We start from the raw sequence: 18,430 nt of genomic DNA, 5'->3' as shown, positions 1-18,430 counted from the left end.
CCAAGCCTTCCTGGGCCAGCCATGGGCAGAACTGGGATTTGCCCTCAGGACCGGTCTAGCCGCTTGTCCCCACCGCAAGGCCTGGGCGGGGCTGGCTCTGAGCCAGGGCAGTGGCTGCGACCCACAGCCTTCCCACCGGGAAGGTCTGCCGTCTGGAAAGTAGGTCTTCTGCAATCCCAGGGCCTATTTTTGGAGTCCGTGACCCCGAGATGAAGAGCACAGGGTTATTTTTACCAGCCTAGAGCAGGTCCCCGCGGTCCCCAAGTTTTTACAGCAGCCATCAGTGGTGGCAGCAGCCTCTGTACTGTCCCAACCTCGGCTCCTGGCTGGAGAGAGCACAGCTTGGGCAGAGGAGTGCTGCAGACGGGAGCAGCGTGGTCCCCAAGGTGACAGCGGCCCGGGGTGCCAGTCTCTGCTGTCACTCAGGCAGGAGTCCTGTGCCACCAAGCTCCGAGCTTGAAATCAGTTTGCCGTCCTGGGCTGGTCACGGAGGGACAGGGCCGTCTCTCCCCACGCACAGAGGCCTCATCTGCCGTTGCAGCCCGGGCCAGGCTGCCCTAACGCCCCGTCTCTCTCACTGCCCAGTGCGCTGGAGGCCGCCGTGTCCCTTGGGGGTGAGGACCTGACCCCGTTCTACGGCCTGGTGCCTGGCGGCAGAGAAGGAAAATTCTACAGGGTAACCTTGCGGGGTCAGGGCTGGGGACGTGGTGGTGCCCGGGCCCCGGCGTTGCCTCCTGCCAAGCCCTCTCCCGGCCCCTCCCGGGAACTCTCTAGAAGCCCCCGCTCGGCCTCTGGGGCTACATCCGCTGGCCACACTGACCACAGCCTTGGTGTCCCCTGCAGGAGCTGGAGGACTATTTCTTCTACTCGCAGATCCGCAGCCAGGGCATCGACACCATGGAGACCAGGAAGGTGTCCGATCACATCTGCCTGGCCGAGGTCCCCTTCGTCATGAGGGCCATTGGCTTCTACCCGTCCGAGGAGAAGGTAGGAGGAGGAGGAGGGTGTCGGGCACTGTCGGTGCAAAGGCCTCTGGGAGCTGCAGAGGTCGGTGTAGAGATTGAGCAATTTTTTACTTAAATAAAGATAAGAAAAAAATAAGTTCTGGGCATTTCAGGGGCGCTCTTGAGCAAGGAACTTATGGGGGAGACCCAGGCCGTGTCCGGGGCGGTTTCTGTTGGGAAGTGTGGTGTCGGTTGCAGTGCGGGTTCTGCCCTTGCTGGCTGAGGACCAAGCCAGCAGGGTATGAATATGGACGTTTGTTTTTGTTTACAAAACTGCTATGCAGTTCAGGCTGGCCTCAAACTCAGCAATCCTCCTGCCTCAGCCTCCTGAGTGCTGGGATCACAGGTGTGTGCCACCACACCAGCGCAACTGTGCACTGAAACGAAGCATCGCTAGCTCAGAGTTGGGCAGAGATGCGGCTGGGATGGGCATCTCTGGGTGTGGATTTCAAAGACTTTTTAAATGATTAAGAATTACGGGGTCAGAGAGTATGAACTGTAAGGCCTACTGCCAGTGGCTTTCACACACACAGAAAGCGTGTCACACAGCCCGAGACCCCGCTAGGACCCAATGTCCCTCCTTGGTGACCAGGACCCTCTGGGGAAACGAGCTGTGGCTCCAGTCACTTCTTGTGGCTGTGGTGCTCACCCAGAACCACCTATTCTGTGTGCTCTGGGCGACTTTCATTCTCCAGGTGGCACCCAGAGACGGGCGCTGTTGGAGCCCACAGCCCCAGAGCTGAGTCCTGGTGAGAGCCTCAGAAATACCAGGTTTTAGCCAGGCTTGGTGGTGCATTTGTGTTAGCCCTGGATGCAAGAGGCTGAGGCAGGAAGATCTCCATGAGTTCAAGGCTGACCTGAGTTATGGTGAGTTCAAGGCAGCCTGAACTGCATAGTGACACCCTGTCTCAAAAAGACAAAAAAACAAATAGAACCACGCCAGAAGATCAGCACCCGATCCTCAAAGCCCAGGCAGGGACAGCCAAGTGACATAGCTCCACAGGTCCCCCAGAGGAGCAGAACCCGAGCCAGTCACGGCAGCTTGGCCCTGCTGGGGACTAAGGAACGGGATTGTTTGCGCTTTGCAGATGGGGCCTCTAAAGTAGACTGGGGAATTCATACCCTGATGCCAGAGAAGCTGCGCAGCATCCAGGGAGGCTGCCTGGCCACAGGGCCAGAGTGAGAGACAGAGAGAGAGAGAGAAGCCAGCAGCAAGTCCCTGCAGACAGGCCAGAGTGACACAAAGCTGTTTCTGTCGATCTCACTGAGAGCATCTAGAGAAATCCTGGAAGGCCCTGAGCCCTCAGGAAAGACTGCAGGCGTTGCCAGTGCTGTCCCTGTCCCTGCAGGCAGCCGCAGCCCACTCTACTCTCTGGAGCGACCCTGCGTGCTAAGTGGGGTGCTGACTGCCCTGCGGCTTGGTCCTCTTGTGCGCTTGAGCTCTGAGCGAGGCGGGCCGTGTGCGGTCACTCAGCTCCCAAGAACAGAGCGTTGGTGTTAGCAGCTGCTTCGCGACCCTCCCTGCACCACCAATCTACTCCCAGTACCACCTCTCAGGATCTGCCCGTCCTGGGGTTTTATGTTCAGGGAACCACACAGTGTGTGACCTGCTGTGTCTGCCTTCTCTCACTCTGCTTGATGTCTGCAAGGTTTGCCTGGTCGCAGCCCAGTCAGTCCTCTGTCCTTTTTATGGCTGCAGAGTATTCCACTGGCCCACAGGAATGTGCCACGTCTTCTCTAGCCATTCAAAACATTTCCACGCTGGGATGTTTTGAACACTGCTGCTGAGAATGTTCCGGTATAGCATGTGTGTGTGTGTGTGTGTGTGTGTGTGTGTGTGTGTGTGTGTGTGGCTTTATCTCTCTTAAGTACGGACCTCAGATAGGAATTGCTATGTAACTCTGTGTCTGCCTGAGGAATTGCCAGGCTATTTTCCATTCATGATTTCTTGATTCCCCCAGAATCCATCTGCACCCCAGGGTGCAGAGGCAGGAGCAACATTTTGGAGCTATAGGCATCCCATGGACTCTCAACTGTGACTTGGGACAAGGTGTAGGACTGGTCATTCAGATCTCTCTCTCTCATATTTTATTTCTTTGAGACAGAGTCTTGCTATGTAGCCCAGGCTGTCCTCGAACTCATGACAAGTACTGGGATTACAGGTGTGCGCCACCACCCCTGAGTGTGTGATGAAAGCTTGCACCTTCCTTTCACGTCCTGCGGAGCCCCGAACCATCCCTTCCCTTTGCTCAGCGAGTCCCGCGCTGGGCACCGCCTGTGGGTTAGGCACTGAGCCGCTGCCCCTGTGCCCAGTCTGCCGTGGAGCCCGGGTCCTTGTCAGACTCCTTTGCTTAATGGCCTGAGCTGTGAGCAGACTGAGGCCGGCAGCTGGATGTGGCAGGGAGAGGCCATGAGTGCTCCCTTTAACTGAGGAGGCGAAAGCTCCGCTTCACACAGAAAGGAAAAGCCAGGCGCCCAGGCTCCGAGGTCAGCGGCGAATCTTCCACCTGAGAAACTGGGGAAGACCAATGCGTGTTCCTTCCACCTCGGCCTCGCACACTGCGAAGGCCACGGCTGCAGTGCGGCGGGGGCTTGGTCCCTACAGAAAGGATGAATCCCTGGGCCCGTCGGCACACACCGTGAGCCTGGCTGCCTGGGAGGCTGAGGCAGGAGGATGGCGAGCTTGAGGTGGCCTGTGTGACTTAGCGAGAGCCAGTATCAAATTAAAAATAAAAAGAGCTGGGAACGGAGCCAGCAGTAGAGCCCTCGCCTGGCATCCGTGAGGCCCTGGGTTCAGTCTCCAGCGCTGGAAGAGGAAAAGCAAGTACATGAGGGATCAGAATGATCTGTAGCTCCGTGGCACCCGGTGGAGGACTCGGAACCCCCCCTGGGGATAGGAAGGGTGTGGCTGCCGGAGAAGGGGCAGGTAGTTGTGATCGAAGCGTGATGCATAGATAGCAGAAGGGGCACCCTGGAACCCCAGCACTCTAGAAGGCTGAGGCAGAAGGATCCCAAGTTCCAGCCAGGTGTGGGAAATTTATCATCTTTTAGAGAGACCCTGCTTCAAAATGAAAAACAAAATCTAAAAAGGACCAGAGATGTAGCTCAGTGCAAAGGCCCTGAGCTCAACTCTCAGTACCAAAATAGGTACATAAATAAATAACCAGCAACAGAGGGGGCTCTTCTGGTCTCTGGAGGTGGTCAGACAGCACAGCTCCCAGCCCGAGGCCTCCCCGCCAGCGAGGAAGCATCAGGGGACGGCAGGAGAGGGTGGGGGCGTGGGCAGCACCTGTAACACAGGACTGTGCCCTGTGCATCTGAGTGTTTGGGACAGGGTCAGTGTGGAGAGACACTCATCATGCACAGGAAGCCGCCCCATGGCCCACAGCTGGCCTTCTGTAGAAACCCAACCAGCCAGGGTTACATACACAGAGTCCCTTTTAATAGAGAGACATAAAACTTAATTAGAAGCCGGGCGTGGTGGTGCACACCTGTAATCCCAGCTCACTGGGCTGAGTGAGGCCGGAGGATCGGCTCCAGTCTGAGACCAGCCTGGGCTACACGAGGAGACCCTGTCTCAAAAACAAAGGAACAAATCGTGCAGTGACTATGTGAGCCCTTCTTGGAGATGCGGACACAGGGCTGGGGGTGGCGGGGGACTTACCCACATGTGGCTCTAGGAAAGCGGCAGCGATCGTCCTGCCTCAGCCTCCTGAGTGCTGGGACCACAGGTGTGCACCGCCCCACCCGCCCAGAGCGCACATGTTTAAGGTGCATTTCCTGCCACGAGTATGCTCCTTTTCATGGCAGCAGTGTGTGGGATGTGTTTTAATTTTATTCAGCCCCTCCTTTTTTTTCTGTTTTTGGAAGAGCTGTGGGGAGACCAGTACTGTATTTCTCGTTAAGTACTTGGTAAATTTCAGCAGGGAAGCCATCTGTTCCTTTTCTTTGTGGGAAGTTTTAAATTACTAATTAAGAGCCAGGTGTGATGGCGCAAGCCTATAATCCCAGCACTCAGGGACCGAGGCGGGAAGATCACCTTGAGTTGGAGACCAGCCTGGGCTACATATTGATTTCAAGATCTAGCCCCAACTACATAATAAAACTGTGTCTCAAAAAAAATTAATGAATTAATTTAATAACTAATTCATGCTAGGCTTAGTGGCCTATAATTCCAGAAATCTTGGAAGCTGAAGCAGGAGAGTGGCAAACTGGGCCCAGCCCAGGAATTTAGTGACCTAGCAAAACTTTGTCACAAATAAACAAACCAGAGCAGGCGATGTAGCTCAGAGCAGAGGCCCTGGTTACAGCCCAGTACCACAGGGAGGGATTTTTAAGGGATCGCTAGTTCCCTCTCTCCCGGGCAGAGGTCTGGCCGGTCATCTGTGTCCTCCTGAGTCCCTGTGGTCCCTTGTGGCCGTTCCTGGGAGTCCGTCCCGTCGTCTGGGTGGTGACACCTGTGGGTCCAGGTGTTCGCAGCGGGCCTCCTGGGGTCACAGCTGACGTCACTCTGGTCCGACTTTAGTCACCGCGTCTTTCTCCCCCTCTCTCGCTTGGCCTGGCTCCCCAAGGCAGTTTTGTTGGTCTTCCCGGTGACTGATAGCTTCCTCAGTGTTTATTTTAAAAATTACGCCCCGTAAGTTAACATGCACAGCACACGTCATCTTGTACACGTAAAATGGAGAAAAGTGGAACAAAAAAAGAGGAAGAGAGTTTGGTGCAGTTAATGGTCTTCAGCTTACTAGGCTCACGGCTCTAGTATTTGAGTTTCCTGCTGACTTATTTCTTTATTCAGCCAAACTCATTTCTAAATTTTGAAGATGGTTTCGTTCTGTCTGTCTTTCTTTTTTCTTCTTTTTTTTTTTTCCCCTGTCTTTGTGAGACAGACTCTCACTGTGCGGTTCAGGCCGGCCTTGAGCTCACTTTGTAGCCCAGGCTGGTCTCGAACTCACAGTGATCCTCCTCCTGCCTCGTGTCTGTCTTTTGAGATAAGGTCTCCCTCTGAAAATAAGAAATTAGCTCTCGTGGAATCCAGAAGGGAGGCGCCAGCAGGGCCAGGCTCCCTGCGACCCTTCAGGGAGAAGCCTGCTCTCCCTCTGGTGCCCTCGTCCTTGGAACTGTCCTTCTCCAGCGCCCGTGTCCCCTTCTCCTTTCGTCTGTCCCCGGTTCCTGCCATCCTGGGCTGAAAGCCGCCCTTCTCCAGGGAGACCTTGTGGCCTCATTTGACTAATGTCAGCTCCTGTGACCCTCTGTCGTGTTTTTGTGTTTTGTTTTGTTTCGTTTTGTCCTGGGGATTGAACCCAGGGTGCTCTGCTGCTGAGTTACACCCCCAGTCTTTTTTATTCTTTGAGGTAGGGTCTCACTGAACTCCTCAGGCTGAGTGTGAACCTGTGATCCTCCTGCCTCAGCCTCCTGGGTCGCTGAGATTGCCGGTGTGTGCCCCCTCCTGGCTCCGGGGACCCTATTTCTAATCAAGCCTTGAGGGTGGTCAGGAGGCAGAGGCAGGAAGAGCGCCCGACATGGGCGCCTGACCTTCCAGTCTGTCCCGCAGATTGAGGACATGTTTAACGAGATCAGATTCAGCGAGTACGCGGACACGGGAAAGCTGATCGACAAAATCAACCTGCCCGACTTCCTCAAGGTGTACGTCAACCACAGGCCGCCCTTCGGCAACACCCTGCAAGGCATCAGGCAGAGCCTCGCTGTGCTGGGCGCCCCCAACGCGCAGGGCGAGAGCGCGCTGGGCAGGGAGGAGTTCCTGGAGCTGCTGCTCACCAGAGGTGACAGGGGACCTCCCTGGGCCGGGACCTGTCCCAGCACCTGGGACCTTGCGCCTTGGTGCCGTGCCACCTCAGCGTCCTCATATGTAGCACTGAAGCACAGGCACCGCCTCCCGGACGCCAGGGCTCTTGTGAGCTGGGGATGCATTTGATCCTGCAGTTTGTTTGTCTGTCTGTTTGTGACAGTGCCTCACTGTAGTTCAGGCTGACCTTATACTCTTGGAGATCCTCCTGCCTCAGCCTCCCGAGTGCTGGGATCACGGGTGTGTACCGACATACCTGGTGCTGGGAGGCATTGGTGAAAAAAGCCACAGCACTGCTGTTTTATTTGATGTGGAAGAGTCGGGGAGGCTTTCTCTGTGTGGGACCTGCTTATCTCAGTCAAATTACAGAGGGTCCAAAGCCAGGCACCGTGGTACACTCCTGAAATGCCAGTACTCAGGAGGCTGAGACAGGAGGATCCCTGTGAGCTTGAGGCCAGCCTGGGCTACACAGTGAGACCCTGTCTCAAAAAACCAACCAAACTGAAACAGAAAAACTAGAGCAGACCAGAGAGGAGGGAGCCTGGAGGAAAGCCAGGCTGGGTCTTTCTTCGCCGGACAACGAGCTGCTCCCCGCAAGCCCTGGAGCTGAAAGGTGGTCTTGGGTTCTGCACCGCAGGTGAGCACATGACCAAGGAGGAGCTGACTGACTGCTTCGCCACACTGCTGGGCCTGAACCCGGAGGGCTGGAAATCGGAGCCTGCAGCCTTGGCGGGCAGAGGTAGGGCGGCCGGGGCACTGACCCGCTGGGGACGGGTTCTCTGCTTCCCATCGGCGCCCCACTGTCCTCAGTCCCCCACCACCTCCCACTGACCTGCTGCTGGCGTCTCCAGCTGGGCTGGGTGAACGTGCGCCCCAAGGCCAAGGCACAGTGTGGAGGCCGGGGGATGGTTTGGGGCAGCTGGCCCTTTAAAGTTCTCTCTCTCTCTCTCTCTCTGGATTTTAAGCAGTGTCTCACTGGGTAGCCCAGGCTGTCCTCCAAATTGCGACAGTCCTCCTGCCTCAGCCTCCCAAGTGCTGAGATTACAGCGGGCACCACCACAGCCCTGCTGTGTTCTCAAAGGTCCTGATGGACTGAGCCCTTGGCTAGGATGTGTGAGGCCTCAGGCACAGGCACGCGTGCACAAGTGCATACTCACACACACACGTGCACACACGCAACCCCATACGAACATCCCCTCTCCCTGCCCCTTCCTGCTGTAGCCTCTGTGCTGTTCTCTAGTCCCCTGGGCCTGGGGCCTTGGCTGAGAAGGAGGCGCAGGAGCCAGTCCACCCTCGCCATGGGCCCGTGTGGGCTGCGTTCACCCAGCTCCCACTCAGGACCAAGGTCAGGGGCGAGGATGAACAGGAGAGGCCCCCGCTCTCCCAGTGTCCCTTCCTGATGTCAGACCCCTGGGCTCCGGGGCCCGGCTGGCTTCAGGGTGTCTGGTGGTCACCTCCAGCCTGCAGGCTCTGCTGCCCCGTTCTGTGGGTGCTTCTGGCCTTGGAGCCAGAGTCTCAGCCCTTACATCCCGGAAGGCCACATGCCTTGGAGGCCGGAAGCCCACACGCCACTGCTCCCACTCGGTCTGCAGAGATTGCTAAGATGCTGCATCCTGCAAGGGAGGAGCGCAGACCAACTCCCACCAGGCCTTTTCAGGGAATCAGAAACAAAGCATAGAGTCCGGCATGGTGACGCACCCCTGTCACTCAGGAGGCTGAGGCAGGAGGATCCCTGAGTTTGAGGCCAGTCCGGGCTACATAGTGAGACCCTATATCAAAAAAAAAAAAAAAAAAAAAAAAGACAAAGCATAGCACAGAGTAATCTCTCTTTCGTTTAGTGTCATTTCCTGGTTTTTAGGAAATCCTCAGCATAAAAAAGCCTCATTGCGGGGAAGTCATATGCTTTGTTCCTTGTTGGGCTAGGATCCGAAATCTGCCTCGAAGAGGAACTTCCTGAAGAAATCACCGCGGAAATATTTGCGAGCGAGATTCTTGGCCTCACCATCTCGGAAGACCCCGGGGAGGACGGCCCCTGAGGCTGGGGACAGTATTCCAGGCACAAAGGACTGTGCGCCTCCACATGTCCCCCCATCCCTGCCCCTCTAAGGCTGCCAACTTCAGGCATTAAACATGGATTCTTAGAGACCGAGCACCTGCATCGGCCAGTGCCTGGGGAGGCCAGGCCTGCTCCACTGCAGGCCTCCTGGTGATGGGGATGCGTGTGGCCCTGCCTGTCCTGAGGCTGGGTGGGCCGGGTGCCTCAGAGGCTTCTTGGGGGGCATCTGGCAGCTGTGTGTGGCCATTACGACAAGCATCACCGGCCAAGCCTGATCTGTTACAACCGCCACAGAGAAGAAAGAGCCAGGCTGCACCTGGCCCAGAAGCCGCACACAGCCTCTCACGCCCCACAGGAGGCCAGCGTCTCCCCTTACACCCCACTCTGGCCAGCACAGTCGCCTCACCACCCTGGACCCCGCTGGGTCTCCAAATGTACAGTGGACAAAATCAGGGGCCGGTTTCCCAGCTCTGGACGTTTAGGGGAGGTTACTGCCCAGTTTGTGGTGGGTTTTTGTTTACTTATTTTGTAGATGGTCCCGATATGTAAGTCAGACTGCCCTTCAACTTGTTATGGGGCTCCAGGCGCCCTCAGAGTCTTGGAGATCCTCCTGCTTCAGCCTCCCAACTGCTGAGATCATAGAAGTCCAACACCGTGCCTGGCAAACATAGAGAGCCCTTCAGGAGCTCGCCTCAGTCCAGAGGAGTCCACATTTGATCCCAGGGGAAAGTTACTGAAATTCCAATAATTAATTCCAATCTACCACTTCCAGTGCAAGCCACAGAGAGAGTGTATAGACACTGAGGCATGTTTATAGGGGTGGAGAGCCAGGGGGTCCTAAATCCAGCTAGGGTTGTAAAGACCCGGAACAAAGGCCTCGACCCAGGGCTGAACCCAGGTTTTATTCACGGGTGAGGAGGGGAGTGGCTGGGGGATGCGTGAGTGTGATCCTGGCGGGAAGTGTGGGGAGTACCTGAGTGCTGGGCTGGGCTCGCAGAGGTGAGATCGCACTGCAGCCTGCAGAGGGCCAGACGGAAAGAGCTTCTGCACAGCACAGTTCGGGGTGTCTGATGCTTTGGGGTTTGTGCCTCAGCTCTGCCGTGTAACCTTCACGCTAGGACACATCACAGCCTCTTGTCCAGGCACAGTCTCCACGGAGGCATGGGTTGCCCAGCCTCGCTCACACTGACCGCTTGGGAGCCACAGGCGGGGTGTCACTGACCTGTCGCTGGACCCTTTTGCATGGACCAGAGCCAGCCGAGGGAGAAGGAAGTGCCCTAGCCGCTCTGTGCCTCTCGGTACACAGAAATAGAGCTAAATGCGCATCCGGGCAAATGTGCCAGCTATGGCCCCCAGCACACTCGGCCCCAAGTACTCGTCCACACCAGCCTGGCCTTCCCCAGGGAAAGCCCAATTCACGGCGTCCCTGACCACGGCATCCAGCTGGCAATGTGGCCAGTTGTCTTCAGAACATTCTGGAACACGGAGCCAAGCCGGCTGCCCCAAGCCAGCCTGTGTCACAGCGACTGGGGCAGGCGACCACTCAACAGAGCACGTCACACACTTCAAAATCGGATTTACACTTTGTTCTTTAAAAATCACACCAAGAAAAACAAGCCTTATGAATCAGTTTTGCAGCTGTGGGCTTAGGAGACATAGCGCCAAGCCGGGTCGGAAGTTCCTGGGGACATTTTAGGGAACCGGGGCTCTCAAGTGACTTCTTGTCCTCTGCAGAGTTGGACAGAGGCTGGACACCACCAGAGTCTGTCCTTAGCCGCAAGCATTGTTGGCCGCTGTGAGGACCCCTCCTGCAGGGGCGTGGTTGTTGGTCCCCTGTGCGACATCGGAGCTCAGGATGGGTGGCAGAGAGAGCGCAGACTCCTCAGCAAGCAGAAATGACGAAACTGGGACAACAGGAAAGGAGGACGAAGAGACAGAGACAGGGTTTATGCATCGAGATGTAGGGTCAAAGCAGGGCACGCCAGTGTGCACCTGTGATTCCAGCATTGGGAGGCTGAGGCGGGAGGATCTCCTTGAGTTTAAGGCCACACTGAGCTACAGTTCAGGACCAGCCTGAACTACATATCCAGCCCCTGCCTCAGATATACACACAAAGAAAAGTTTAATATATATATATATTCCTTCCTTTTTTTGGCGGGGGGACTGGGAGTGAGCCCAGGGGGTGCTGCTCTACGTCCCCAACCCTTTTCTTGTTATTTAGCTTTGAGACAGGGCCTTACTAAGTTACCCAGACTGGCCCGGAACCCGTGACCCTCCTGCTTCAGCCTCCTGAGTCTCTGTATCACTTTCACGCCCCACCCTGCAGCTTTTCATTCTCCAGTGGATGATTTCCAAGCCACCAGTGCCTGCCATTCCCGTCCCTTCCCTCCCTGCCCACCTGGACGTTGAGGTGACACAGAGGAAGTGGATCTCAGGAACATCTGTGTCCCCCAGCTGTCGCTGCCTTGGACACAGGTGTTTTCGAGGAGCCGGTGTCCTTCGGGGATTTGGCCACAGTCCCCCGGGCAGTGTCTTCACAAATGACTGTGACACACAGACCCGGGGCCCTGGGGATGGCAGCAGGTGGCCTCCTCCTCCTGCTGCATCACAACCAGGCTCCTCAGGTTTATCGAGGAGGTGAGGAGGAGGGGAGGGAGCAGGCTGCACCCCAGCACCAAGAGTCCAAAGCCGGAAACCCGCTTTTGTCACCGGCAGCAGGACAGTTACCTCTCAGGGCAGGGACTGAGTGGCCGCATGTCAGTGCTTACCAGCCTCAGACGAAGGGCTGGTGTCACTGCCTCTCTTCAGAGTCTGGAATCACTGCTGGCACCAGGAGCAGCCGTGCCCGAGTCACCCAGGGGGAAGGGGACGGACCTTCCTGCCCCTCCCCCTTACTCTGATGTCAGAAAATGTCAAGGTGCTGGGGTGTAGTTCAGTGCAGAGGCCCTGGGTTCAGTCTCTAGAATGGCACACACACACACTTGCACACACATGCAGACACACACATGTGCACACACGTGCAAACAGTTTTCTCTGACCCCTTGTCTCTTCCTGCAGTCACACATGCACACGCAAACCCCCCACTGTTGGTGCCAAATGCAGCCTGAAACACGTTAAGGCTGTGCCAGACACCTACTTATCCTTCTGCAAGGTTGTGTCAGTCATCTCTACCTTTCTGTTTTTGAGACAGCTTCTCACTATGTGGCTGCCCTCCGACTGGAGGTGACCCTCCTGCCTCAGCCTACCAAATGCTGAGATTACAGGCATGGGCCACCACTCCCAGCTTTCCTCTCTTTTTCCAGGAGACAGCATGGTGTCTCAGTAGGGTGTGTGGACTCCTGAGCTGTGAAACAAAGCATGAACCTTGCTGTAGAAGGTTTCATTGGGTGGGGCGTGATGGTACAGGGCTGTTACTCCAGCACCTGGGAGGCTGAGGCAGGAGGAACACCAAGGGTTTGAGGCCCAGCCTGGACTACATAGTGAGACTTTGTCTCAAGAGCCACCCACCTCCACACAATACACAAAGGCTACCTTGAGGCAGGGTGGGTGGTGCAGGCCTGTAATGCCAGCTACTCAGGCAGCCTGGGCTGCATAGCGTTTTTTGTCCCAAAAACAAACGAAAGATTAGGTACCCTTTCACCTGCTCCAGGTTGGCTAAATAAAAAGATAGACAGTAACAAGTGTTGGCGAGGATATGAAGAAGCTGGAACCCTCTCACATGGCTGCTGGGAATGCAGCATGATGTTGTGCTCAGAGCAGCTAGCAGATCCTGGAACTGTTAAATGGAGAATCCCCACATGACCCAGCAATTGCCTGCCTTGATTTGCAGCCAAGAGAAAGGAAAATGGGCACCCACAGGAAGAACTTGAACACTAACTTTCCTAGCAGCTGTGCTCATGGTAATTAAAAAGTGGAAATAACCCAGCATCTGTCAGTGAGTGAGCAGATACTGGGGTACACTGATGGCATGGAATGTCTCTCAGCTGTTGGTGTGTGCTACTGCGTGGGAGGCGGGACCTGAGAACACAGCATGTGAGAGACCGTGTACTGCAGGATCCGATTTATGTGGAAGTTGGTCCTGGAGGGATGCCAGCCTGTGACCCCCTTGGGTAGCAGTGACCTCTGAGAGGGGTGGGAGCTTGTGCCGGGAAGTGAGGCCGTGGGCATGGCCTAGTCTTTGAGGGGTGTGGCCTTCTGGGCAGGCTTGGGGGCGTGGCTTTGAGGGTGTGGTATTGTAGGACAGCGTATGGTCGTGGCCTTCCATGGGAGTCTGGGGGCGTGGCCTCGAGGGGCGTGGCCTCGAGGGGCCTTGGATGGGGCTGTTGGAACCCTGGCTCCTCCTTGTCTCTGCTTCCCAACCACCAAGTCTGGAGGAGTTTCCTGGCCTGGAGCAGAGATATGTGCTCCCGAGGAGGAGCTGCAGGGCATCAGCATTTCCTACTCGAAGGGGCTGACGGACTGGAGCGTGGGCCAGCACCAGCCAATCTGGTGCAAGAAGTGAGTGTTCCCAGCTATGGTTCCCACCACAGGAGACCGCGCAGAGGGCACGCTTTCCTCTGCAGTGTGCTACGGGCTACTGGGGCAACTTAGCAAGACCTGGCCTAAAAAAATGCTGTGAGCGGTTGCCCAGTGTGCGTTAGCCCCTGAGTTCAATCCCCAGCGCATAAGAATTTACCGAGCCTGTGTGCGAAGAGATGCAGTTTCCATGTTGAGCCGCTCACTTTTAAAAGAGTATTTGGAGCTGTTATCCACGCCTCTGTGGTCATCATTGCCATGCAGTGCTGGGGACAGAACCCAGGGCCTCGTGCCTGATAAGCCTGTGCCCGCCCTGAGTGTCACACCCACCCCTGTGCCTCCGTTTCCAGGGACCCCTCCGGCCAGCCATTGGATGCGTGGGTGAACAGGCAAAGCGCCGGCCGGCTGGTCTGTGGGCTGGTGCTCTTTTCATAATTGTGGTCATAGGCAAGAAAAAAAAAGTATGCAGAGAGGCTCACTGCAGCGTTTGGGGCCCACAGAGCTGCTCCCCAGGTTTCCCCAGCCCATGTGCAACGCACGGCACCGTGAGGCTGGGACCTTGTGCTGCCCCACTGTGTGGTGGCCAAGCTCATTCCCCAGGGATCAAGGAGCAGCCCGAGCCAATCTGCACGGCGCAGGCCTCCTGAGGCCGACTTCGGGCCCCATCCCCACCTGGGGACGGAGGAGCCCCAGAGCCCACTACTCCTGGCTGGGAAATGCTTCCAGCCTTGGTGGTGAGCAGCTGCGCCCTGGAAGACCCCCCGACACCCCCCCCCCCCAGCAGTATGGATTCGGAGTTGAGGAGTGGGCCCACGCTGGAGTGAGTCTTCGCAAGGCTGCCTTGTACTGGCTCCTGCACTTAGCAAACACTTTCCAGTGTGATGTTGTTCCCAAGCTGTCCTCACCTCATAGGGTCTTTTTTTTGGTCTTTTTCCTTTTGATTGGTACCGGGGATCGAACTCACGACTAGCTGCTTGCAAGGCAGGCGCTTATGCCGCTGAGCTAAATCCCCAGCCCCTTCTCATAGGGTCTTGACCAGGCTACAAGGCTGGTGTCACTGTTTTAACCCCTGTTTTAGAGATTGGGCAAAGAGAGGTGAAAACACTTAACATGAGCAATAGTGAGCTCACTTCTTTTACTCTTAATGTGTTGACAATGTTATTACCCAGCTAGGCAGAGTGGTTCAGTAATCCCAGTATTCAGGAGGCTGAGGCAGGAGGATCACCACGAGCTTAAGATCAACATGAGTGAGTTCAGTGCTAGTTTGGACTACAGAGCAAGACCCTGCCTTAAAAACAAAATGAAACAAAATGGAAAAACTTGAAAAGAAACATCAAGAGATACACAGCAAGAAAACCACATCAAGCCTGCAGGTGTTTACCAACCCCAGGAGATCTGAACTTGACTCTGAGTGGTTCTGTGGAGCAAGAGGCCAGAAAACTAAAGTCCAAAGCCCACGCTCAGCAGGAGATCTTTCCTGTGATACAGCCCTGGCCCAGAAACCCTTCCAGGTGCTGCAGGTAAGTAAATGTTCAAGATCAGCTCTCATGAGGCTGGGAGAGCGGGTCCCTACCACAGTATTTACCAGTCAGTCCTCCCACCCCAGAGACTTCAAACTGGAAACACTCAGAGCTCAGAATCACAAACTGCCCAGCACAGTGGTGCCCATCTTGTAATCCCAGCACTCAGGAGGCTGAGGCAGGAAGACTGTTGTGAATTCAAGACTAGCCTGGGCTACTTAGGGAGTTCACAGCCAGCCTCAACTACATAATGAGACCCTGTCTCAAAAAGCCAAATAAACCAACAAAAAAGAAGCACAACCTGTAAGCCAGCAGGAGCTGGTCCAGGCTCCGCCCAAGGCAGACTGGCACTTGCGTGGCTGGCGTGGTCAGGGAACCACAGCCCTGAGCTCTGATGAAGGTCTCCCGGATGAGCAGGGATCTCAGAAGCAAATATAAATCATCTGGGCAGGGAAGCCTCCAATTATCCCTATAAATAAATTTTAAAATACAGTGTCCAGCATAGTCTAAGAGAGCTAGGTGCGTCACAAAGAAACGTGACACCACGAACCTGGTGTGGAGAGGCAAAACCTCAGATATGTCAGATATCAGTGTCCTCAGACACAACCTCTAAAACAGCTGGGCCTTGTTGAAAGGAAGAAGCTTAGAAATATCTGCAGGGCCAGGAATCTATAAAAAGTGACATATTAGATTTAGGAAAAATATTCGAGCCAAGTGTGGTGGCAGATGCCTCTCATCTCAGCACCTCTGGAGGCTGAGGCCATAAGTTCCAGGCCAGTCTGGGCTACATAATGAGTTCAAGTCCAGCCTGATCTACCTAGGGAGACCCCGTCTTAAATTATTTTTTTTTGGGGGGGGGAGAAAGTTTATGGTTTAATCAGGGACCAAAAATACGACACCTTCAAGGACCAGACGGGTAACAGAAAAGAGTCCAGAGGCTGGGTAAATAGTACACTGGTCACCTCACAGCTCTGTCTGAAGGGCACCAGCAGGTGGTGCCAGGGTTTCACAGGGTTGCTAGGTTGCACAGGCTGGGTTTGATCCTGTGATTCTCTTGCCTCAGCCAGCTGAGTGCTAGGATTACGGTGTGTCCGCACACCTGACTTTGGGTTTCAAATATACGCAACATAGAACTGATCACTGCAACCAATTGCAAGTGTACAATTCACTGAAAACTTGGGATATTCAGAGTTAACAACTTCGTCCTCTCTAGTTCACAGGTCTCGCATCACCCTAAAAGGAAGCTCCATGCCCCAGGGCGGCCTCTTCACTGTCTGTCACATCCTCAGCCCCTGGCACTACCTGCCTGTTTGCTGGCCCTGCAGATGGGCCCAGATAACTCACCTCTTGTCCGTGGAATCCTACAGTACCTGTCCTTGTGAGCCCGGCCTCTTTCACTTAGTGGAGAGCACTGACAGCTGGTGGTCACCGTGTAACACCAGCTGAACTGGGTCAGCGCGATGCTGGGTGTTGGAGGCCCACCTGAGGATGGTCAGGTCAGCCACATAGAAAGGAGACCTAGAGAGGATGAAGAGGCGCTGTTGGTTCTTCTGTTGCTGTGGGATCTCCTGAAGGAGCTTGTCATGCTGGCTGTATTCTGCTGTCCTCATTTTCGGAGAAGCTTAGAACCTCTCTGTTGCTGAGGCTGGCTGTGGTACTTTTTTGGAGACCCTGGTCCTTATTTTGAGCATCACTTCCTGGTTCCAGTGCAGATCCCTGCTGGCACAGACCCTTCATCCTGCTAGCACAGACTTTCTAGCTTCCACCGATGAACTTTAGGCCTTCCCAGTGGAGATCTGTGAAAAAGACTTGCATGAGTCATTGTCATGGGCTTTGGGCCTCCATGAGGATTTATGAGGGTATTGTCATGGGATCCAGGCCCTCAGCTGGATTCTTTGGGATCTTCAGTGTGTGGATAGATTTCCTGCACTTTTGGGTGACTACTATAAAATAATTCTATAAATTATGTATCCTGTATTAAATTGTTTTCCTGACTACCACACTTAGCATGTTTTCGAACTTGTATCTAGCATCTGTTCGCTACTTTCCATGGCTGAATAGTACTTTACCGTGTGGAAATACACATTTACCTACTTGTCAGTTGATTTATTTTACTTATGGTTCTGGATATTAGACCCAGGATCTTTGCCATGAGCTACCTCCCGAGACTTTCTTTGCTTTTCTGGGACAAGTTCTTGCTAAGTTGCTAAATTACCCAGAGTGGGCTTGAACTTTCCATTCTCCTGCCTCAACCTCCACAAGTGCCGAGATTACAAACATGCACCATCGTGACCAGCAGTTGTTCTTATTTTCTTTGAGTCAGGTCTCACTGTGTAGCCCAGGCTGCCCTCAAACTCGTGGCAATCCTGCTTCAGCCTCCCAAGTGCTGGGATTACTGGCGTGAGCCACTATGCCCTGCATTGTTATGTTCACTTTTCACACTGGGAACTTGCATTTCAAGATGGGAAAAGGCCTGAAATTTCCCACATTTCCCCAGTCTCCCACTCCAAAACCCCGGGTAACCTGCTTGGTATTGCTACTGCACCCAGCAGCAGCCTCAACTTTGTGTGTGTGTGTGTGGAGGGGTGGCTCTGTCCCCCTGCAATACCTGGTGTGGGGAGAGTTCAGCTCCCCAAGTGGGCTCTCCTTTTCCTAGCATCCACCTAGGCAGGTATTGGCCATGGTCTGATCAGTGGGGGTGTAGCTGTGCACGGCTGTGGCACCTGGTCATTCTGAGTCTTGCAGCTGCCCCCACAGATCCTGACATGAGGCCAAGGAGGTGGGAGAGACCCTCAGAAGTCTTTCTCCTAGTTCTTGTCACCTGCAGGGCCACCTGCCCAGGGGCAGTACCTGGCCTCAACCTGCCCTCCCACCCATCTGGAGCTCCTGAAGATTGCCTCGCGCCCCCTCCCTTGATCCAGGACAAGGCCACATCTCCTGGAGGGAAGCGTCCTGTGATACTGCTGGCCCATCATCGCGGGGCTCCGACCACCTTTCCTGCGATCCTACTTTTCCAAAAATGCAACAAGGCGTGGGGCAGGTGCCTGTCCCCTGGCAGCGGAGCAGTTGAGCGGAGCCTCGTGTCACCTCCTCTGGGAGCCCCCGCGTCCGGAGCCACCTCCGTCAACTCCGCTAAGTGCAGAGCCCACAGCAAACTTGCATCACCGCACCAACTCGGGCGGGGCGCGCGGCGCCGAGCCGGCTCCCTGGAATGCGCCCTTGCGCTGCCACCCGCGGTCCCCAGGGTCCCCCGGGCACCTGCGGCCTCGGTTCCCAGGCAGCTCCCCCCACCCCGCCCCACGTGCTCGAGATGTTCGCGTCCCGGGGATCGGGCGGGCCCCAGGCTTGAAAAGTCGGGGTGCGGCTCCCCGGGGCTGCGGGGGTTGGGGAGCCGATGGCACTCGGAGGCCGCACGGCCGGAGACCGCGGCGGCGCTGCTCCCCCTGCCTGGTGCAGCTGGCGCCTGGCGCGTGCGCACTGGGCCCCGGGCGCGCGGCGCACAGGCTTTGTGTGTGTATGTGTGTGTGTGTGT

General features: G+C 55.6%; 1 protein-coding gene and 2 long non-coding RNA genes across 4 annotated transcripts in view; 2 read left to right on the top strand and 1 right to left on the bottom strand.

Moving 5' to 3' along the window:
- Cfap251 (cilia and flagella associated protein 251) overlaps window positions 1-8,956 on the top strand; it is a 48,558-nt gene extending 39,602 nt beyond the window's left edge. The window contains exons 18-22 of one of the 2 annotated variants that reach the window (XM_063225580.1): window positions 586-676; window positions 844-987; window positions 6,556-6,784; window positions 7,445-7,546; window positions 8,731-8,956. In XM_063225580.1, the coding sequence (XP_063081650.1) occupies window positions 586-676; window positions 844-987; window positions 6,556-6,784; window positions 7,445-7,546; window positions 8,731-8,843 (679 nt within the window). In that variant the 3' untranslated portion in view covers window positions 8,844-8,956. Of the gene's footprint in view, window positions 1-585; window positions 677-843; window positions 988-6,543; window positions 6,785-7,444; window positions 7,547-8,730 lie in introns of both variants that reach the window. The other variant, XM_063225579.1, reaches the window with a different exon arrangement.
- A 1,478-nt stretch (window positions 8,957-10,434) lies between these two features.
- On the bottom strand, window positions 10,435-18,291 carry LOC111754860 (uncharacterized). The gene is made up of 3 exons (XR_002789535.2): window positions 17,507-18,291; window positions 16,243-16,694; window positions 10,435-10,767 (listed from the first exon to the last, which is right to left on the bottom strand). It is a non-coding gene; the product is annotated as an uncharacterized LOC111754860 (long non-coding RNA).
- On the top strand, window positions 14,175-16,900 carry LOC134470613 (uncharacterized). The gene is made up of 2 exons (XR_010039611.1): window positions 14,175-14,898; window positions 16,112-16,900. It is a non-coding gene; the product is annotated as an uncharacterized LOC134470613 (long non-coding RNA).
- Window positions 18,292-18,430: the final 139 nt, after the last annotated feature.

Source organism: Cavia porcellus, unplaced genomic scaffold (genome assembly GCF_034190915.1).
Source record: "Cavia porcellus strain 051 isolate PalLab524CR breed Dunkin Hartley unplaced genomic scaffold, mCavPor4.1 scaffold_16, whole genome shotgun sequence".
Taxonomy (NCBI): Eukaryota; Metazoa; Chordata; class Mammalia; order Rodentia; family Caviidae; genus Cavia; species Cavia porcellus.
This window is presented reverse-complemented; position numbering and strand designations above follow the sequence as displayed.